Source organism: Kryptolebias marmoratus, linkage group LG17, assembly GCF_001649575.2.
Source record: "Kryptolebias marmoratus isolate JLee-2015 linkage group LG17, ASM164957v2, whole genome shotgun sequence".
In the NCBI taxonomy this organism is placed as follows: Eukaryota; Metazoa; Chordata; class Actinopteri; order Cyprinodontiformes; family Rivulidae; genus Kryptolebias; species Kryptolebias marmoratus.
In genome coordinates this window covers 25,232,636-25,238,959 of record NC_051446.1, presented here as the reverse complement: position 1 = coordinate 25,238,959, position 6,324 = coordinate 25,232,636, and the positions used below count along the sequence as shown (strand labels likewise).

General features: G+C 50.0%; 1 protein-coding gene across 1 annotated transcript in view; it reads right to left on the bottom strand.

Moving 5' to 3' along the window:
• Window positions 1-6: 6 nt before the first annotated feature.
• Window positions 7-6,324, bottom strand: part of LOC108243121 (protein FAM171A2) — an 8,021-nt gene continuing 1,703 nt past the window's right edge. Inside the window, exons 2-8 of the mRNA XM_017428370.3 lie at window positions 3,976-4,203; window positions 3,256-3,348; window positions 3,011-3,169; window positions 2,424-2,603; window positions 2,161-2,274; window positions 1,803-1,929; window positions 7-1,716 (exon numbers count right to left, since the gene is read on the bottom strand). Of these exons, the coding sequence (XP_017283859.1) occupies window positions 243-1,716; window positions 1,803-1,929; window positions 2,161-2,274; window positions 2,424-2,603; window positions 3,011-3,169; window positions 3,256-3,348; window positions 3,976-4,203 (2,375 nt within the window). The 3' untranslated portion in view covers window positions 7-242. The remainder of the gene's footprint in view (window positions 1,717-1,802; window positions 1,930-2,160; window positions 2,275-2,423; window positions 2,604-3,010; window positions 3,170-3,255; window positions 3,349-3,975; window positions 4,204-6,324) is intronic.

The window sequence follows — 6,324 nt, the reverse complement described above, 5'->3', positions numbered from 1 at the left end:
AGTGGAGACGGGCCAGTGAAGACGGTCCATTGGAGGCCGGTGGAGACGGGCCGGTGGAGACGGGCCAGTGGAGACGAGCCGGTGGAGACGGGCCGGTGGAGACGGGCCGGTGGAGATGGGCCGGTGGAGACGGGCCGGTGGAGATGGGCCGGTGGAGACGGGCCGGTGAAGCAGAGGTTGTGCTTATTGGGATCTTTCTTCAGTTCTTGAAAGGACCTGGTTCAGGTCCAGTGTCCTGTAAGTTACTTCCTGGGGTGGAAGACCATGAGAGGTCTGTCCTCGATCTTCTGCCACGGACTCTTCTTGTTCTCGTCTTTGTCGTCGGGGTCGTCTTCGGGACTGGTCATGGAGTCGCGGCGGTTCTCGCTGTTGCTGCTGCGGCTGCTGTTTCCTCTGCTGCGCCCCCTCCTGGTGATGGTGGACCCACGTGAAGACGGTCCTTCGTCCAGCAGGGGGGTGAGGGAATTCTCCTCCGGGGACACCGGGCGTCCCTCACTGCTGCTGGGCTCGCTGTGGTCCTGGTAGGCCAGCTTGGAGTAATTCTTCCCGCCGCCGCTGCTGACACCGTGACCCTTCCGACCTCCCGACCCCCAGCGCTCATCCTTCCCCTTCCGGTTGGCAGCCAGTTTCCTCTCTTGGGACTCGAGAGGTGGCTCGAGGTTGACGTCTCGTTGGGCGCTACTCAAGCCGCCTCCAAATCCGCCGCCGCCACTGAGGTCGTTGCTGACGTCAATGTAGGAGTGGCGGACGTGGGCGTTGGCCCGTCCATCCAGGGAGATGAACCAGGCCCGCGGGTGCTGTTTCACACCCAGCTCCAGCAGCTTCTTCTCCGTCAGAGCCTGCAGCTCCCCGTTCATCTGAGCCATGGTGGAGTCGTTGAAGAGCACGGGGATGGTCACCGCTCCGCCGGAGGAGTCGGACGCCCAGCTTGGCTCCTCCGAGTCGTCGCCCTGGGATCCGCCTTGCTGCTGCTGGGCTTGCTTCTGGTGGTGATGCTGCTGGCCCCCTCCCATCTGCGTCCCGTCTTTGTCCTGGTCCTTCTGCTCCTTACCGTCCTTGGCAGCGAACTCAGACGGCAGGCGCATGTAGTGAGCCGGGATGACCAGGGTGGGCACCATGCTGCGGTACATGTTCTCCTTCATCTGGTCGATAGAGCTGCAGAAGATGATCTGACCCGGCTGGGTGTTCAGGGAGGTGGGTCTGGCGAGGCTGTCTGCCGCCGCAGCTGAATACTCTGGAGGTTTGTCTGACTGACTCGGCACGTAGCCCTGAAAGCGAGGCGGGGATGGCGGATCGGACGAGTATCCTCGATTGTCGTTGGCGTTGTGATGTCTGTGGTACTCCGATTCTTTGCCCTCCTTGGGGCTGTAGCTGCGGTTGTAGTCTTCGTGCAGTAAGGGGTTGTCCAGGTTGTTGGTCTCCGTAGCTCGAGTGACCTTCATGGGGAAGCTCTCTCCCCGCTGGGAGCCTGAAGCGTTTTTTCCCTTCCCGTGTCGCAGCATGTGGGCCGGAACATGCTTAGTTAGGTCCTCCCTGGAACTCTGGTAGTCTCGAGATGGGGACAGGTCCGATTTGTCGTTGGAAGGTCCCGACTCAACATGGCCTCCGCAGATCAGATTCAGACGTGAAGTAGACGTACCCTGGTCTCTCTTGGCTCCGTTTAGGTTGGATGCGTGGGGTTTTCCTTGGTGCCGGCGAGGCTTCAAACACCTTCGCCTGGAAGGCAAACAGATCAGCTTTCAAACAAACGTCTCTCAGCAGATCCAGTTTCGTTCCTGTTAGTGAAAACCTAAAAGTGAGACCTGCAGTAGTAGAGCAGCACGCAGAGCAGGATGAGGACCAGCAGGGCCAGAGAACCCAGGATGGAGAGCAGGAACAAGGTGTGGTAGGTGGTGATGTCCCTCAGGCCGGGATAGGACAGACCGAAACCTGCAAAATGTTCCATTATTTATAAACCAGAGAGGCACAAACTTTATCAGAAAAACCTGTTTGCACCTGAATCACATCACATTAACTGAAGCTTTTTAAAGCTATAGTTCCCTTTTTTAACAGCAGGCAGAGGGCTTTCAGTTTGCAGATTCAGGATGATTAACAATGTTAGTTTTTGATGTTAAAACAGTTTGTTTCTGTGTTTTAGCAGCAGGACTGAGGATGAAGTACCTGAAGATGAAGGAAAGGCAGCTAACCAGTATCCCATCTGAGGAACCACAACGTTCCACACGAACTGTGTCCCGTCCTTTTTGATGTAGCCCGTCCCGTTCCGAACCCACAGTCCTGGAAGGAACAAACACAACCTTCATTATTAAACATGTAAAGCTTTAAATCCATCTGAAGTTTCGTGTCTTCGGTCTGAAACAGTGTTTCTATTTCAGGAGGGTTATGTAACCTCCTGTCAGCATCTATGATTCATGGGTCTTCCTTACCCGTCTTCGGCTGATACAGCCAAGCAGGTACGCTCGTGGCCATCCTGTTCCGGGTGTCGGACGGCAGCGGCACAGAGACGTGGATCGGATCGGAGACCTTGATCGCGCCACCATCTTTGTCAAAGAGCTGGACGCTGATGACAGCGAGAGCCGTCAGGTCCGTCCACCCGGTTTCTGCGCCTGAAGGGGAAACATCTCCGACATCAGAGTCCTGATTTCATCACATCTTTACATGTCAGGACAAAATCAACCCGATCTGCTCTTCATCAGGTTCGAACGGGGTTCAGTTCTGACCTCAAAAGACCAAAAACAAACAGATTCCACCAAATCGTTGTTTATGACACAAAAAGTTAAAGTTATGATTCAAAAACTGGTCCAGGATCAGCAGGTTATGCTGCTCTGGAGCTCCAGGTGTGAGTTAACACAACGCCAGGGCGGAAAGACATCAGCAATGACCTCAGAGAATCAACCTGGGAAGGGTCGAAGGTCATTTCCATCGTTCTACAGAGAGGAAGATTATTCACAAGAGGAGACATTTAAGACAGCTTCACCCTGAAGGTCAGACCGTGCAGTGCTCAGACGCAGACCTGAGCTGTTGGTCTCCCGGCCCAGGAGGAACGGGAAGCCTCCGATCTCATACTGACTCCGGGCCGTGGTGAGGGACGCCGACAGCGCCGTGTAGTTGGAGTCGGGAGGCATCTGGATAGACTTCCTCTGGAGCTGGACCAGCGGCTGGTTCCGAGCCCCTGAAACAGACAGAGAGCCGTGAGGAGTTGCAGCAAAAAGGCAAAACCCGGTCCAGGCTGCGGGTCTTCAGAGGGTCTGAGCTCACCTGGTGACCCGGACAGAACCTGCAGGACGTCGGAGTACAGGATGAGCGTTCCCGGCCTCTCGGCGAGGAGGTACAGGCTGACCGAGGCGTACACTGAAAGGGTCCACAGGAGGAGAAACAAAACCTCAGAGTTTTTACTTTTCACCTCAAAGAAACAGGAAACGTTACATCAAATATCCTGAAGTCAGACAAGGAGAACAAAATAATAATAATAATATTTGTCTTTGAATTAAGATGAATTCAGTCAAACTTTTACTGTTCAGAAAAAAAAGAACATTTCTCCAGTTTCTACTGAAACTGCAAATGTTTATTTCATAACAATTAAATCAAACTAATTCACGCCTGAGTCAGGACCTTTCAATCTTATTTCACTTCTGTTTAAAGTTGTTTAGAGAACTTAGGAAGACAAAAAGTCTGACTGTAGTTTTCAGTAGAAACTGTAAACATGAAGCAGGTTAACCTGAACTCCATCGAATGGATCTGATCTGAAATGCGGGTACGCGCTCAGTGTAAACAAAGATCTTTTCAGGATATTTTCAGTCCCTTCGGCTGTTTCTGAAGTTAAACAAACACAAAGTTTTAATTTTAGGCCACTTTAACGGCTGAAAGGACCAATAACGCTTCAGAGACAACAAACTGGACTCAGACTACATCCAACTACAGACGGTACCAAAAGCAGAACCGACCCGAGTCCAGAACATCTGAGGCCGGTGGACCTACGTGGGATGCGGCTGGAGTGCCAGGGCACGGAGTTGGTGATGTAATCCTGTTTGGAGGCTGTGATGATGACCCATGACCCCGCCGGGTACAGGAAGGTGACTCTCACCACGCCATCGCGCCCGGCTCGACTCGACGCCAGCAGCGTCTGGTTCCCCTGAACGTCCACCTGAGCGTCCGCCAGCGGCGACAGGTCGCTGTTGTCAAACACCTGAACTTTGATCTGTACCTCTGAAAGACGGAAAAAAGAACAAAAACACATCGACTCGCCTCATGAGAAAAGGATTTAAAGGGTTAATTATGCTTTTTTATTTAAACAGAAACAGACAAACTCCTTTATTTATTCATCTAAAATATTTGCTTTTCCTCCCTAACTCTAACCTTTGAATCTAATTAACCTGTACCTTTGAAAGTGGTAATTACAGCTGTACTCATTTAATGGTTTTATTACAAGGACGGAATCATCAAGCAGCAAATAATGATCCAAATTTACCACAAATCTACCAAACATCAACCACAGGGCCATGGATGAGAGGTGATCCATGATGTGATCTGAAAAAAATAATAAAAAGTGCAAAAAAGAACAAAAATCCAATGTTAACTTTAGGGGAAACAGCTCCTATAAAAGGGAGTCTTTCAGAGAGTTGGCTACAGGCTAACAGGCTAACAGGCTAACAGCTTGGTGTTAAACTGTTAGCCTGTTAGCCTTAAGCTAACAGTTTAATGTTTAGTAAACTGTTAGCTTTAAGCTAACAGGCTAATAGCTTGTAGTAAAATGAAACCCTGAAAGCAGCTTCTGACTGTAATAAACAGCTTGATGACTGAAACTAGAACCTATGAAGAGTTAAAAGCATCTTTTTGTGATGTTCATGTGTTCAGATTGTGATGTCATCATATTGTGATGTCATCACTTCCAGCAGGGACGGATTAGTGTCCTGGTGATGATGATGATGATGATGATGATGATGTTTGTCGCGAGCCTCCTCAGCCCCAGGACATGTTGTTTCTCATCCTGCCTCTTGGACGGCGTGGATGTGGGTCACGCTGTTGCCATGGAGACGTGCCGACTCTCCCAAAGCTGCTGCTGTTGTTGTTCTTCGTCACTCGGCTCAGTTCCTGTGGAGACGAGCTCCTTCGTGTGACTGCAGCGCTCGCTCTAATGGCTGCTTTCATGTGAGCGTGTGTGTGTGTGTGTGTGCAAAGCTGTCATCACCACCATAGTTGGAACAATGGTGGCTCTGTTGCGTTTGGAGAGGATTTCCACTCGAGCAGAAACTCGGAGTCACAGAGGATCTTCTCTTCAGTCCTTCGTTGGTTTTCAGCTCAGAGCAAAATAAAAAACACCTTCATAACTCCGAGTTAAACCAGTTAAAGTTAAATTTAAGTTCTGTATTTAAAGCCTGGCCAACATTCCCACGATGAGCTCCAAACAAATACGATTCATCCAAACCAAACTGAAATAAAAATGTCCACAGCTGAAGATCTGACATGAAACATTATTCCAGCTGCAGCTCAGACTTCTCTCCATCCTCACATTATTTAAATAAAATAAACACGTTTAATATCATTGATGCAGGTTATAGCTCCAGAAACAGGCGCCCCCTGGTGGCCGCCTGCAGGACAACATTTAAGCCCCGCCCCCTCCATGTGAACCAACAGAACGTTTTTATGACTAAAAAATAAAAATTCTTATTATTTAAGGCTTTAAAATGTTTCACTCTGTGATTGACAGTCAGTGAGTCAGGACGGAGTGAGGCTCCAACAATACAGAATGGCTGAAAACTATTATATAAAAGTTATAAATTATAAAACGGATCTATTTTTGTTCTGGTTTTTAGGCGATGAAGCAGCCAAAAATATACTCTGGGAAGAGTTTTATTAAAAATGAATTTTTGTTCACAGGAAAGTGAAGAACAGAGGCTGTAAATCTCAGATATGTGGAATAATTTAGATGGAGCTGAACTCTTAGAAACCGTCCCACGGAACCGCGTCCAGAATGGCCGGAATGTCCCTTTAGACCTGTCCCTGAACCCAGGACGTGTTGCAGTGACTCGGACTTCCTGTTCCTGTCTTCATTCTGAGGGATGAAGAGTCTCTGAGGAACAGGAGAGGAACCCAGATTACATCATCTCCTGGAGCTCCTTTACTGAACGTGGACTCACCGAGTCCTCAGAAGACCTCCTCAGTCCACCTCAGACCTCCTCAGACCAGCCCAGACCTCCTCAGTCCACCTCACACCTCCTCAGTCCACCTCAGACCTCCTCAGACCAGCCCAGACCTCCTCAGTCCACCTCACACCTCCTCAGTCCACCTCAAACCACCTCAGTCCACCTCAGTCAACCTCAGTCAACC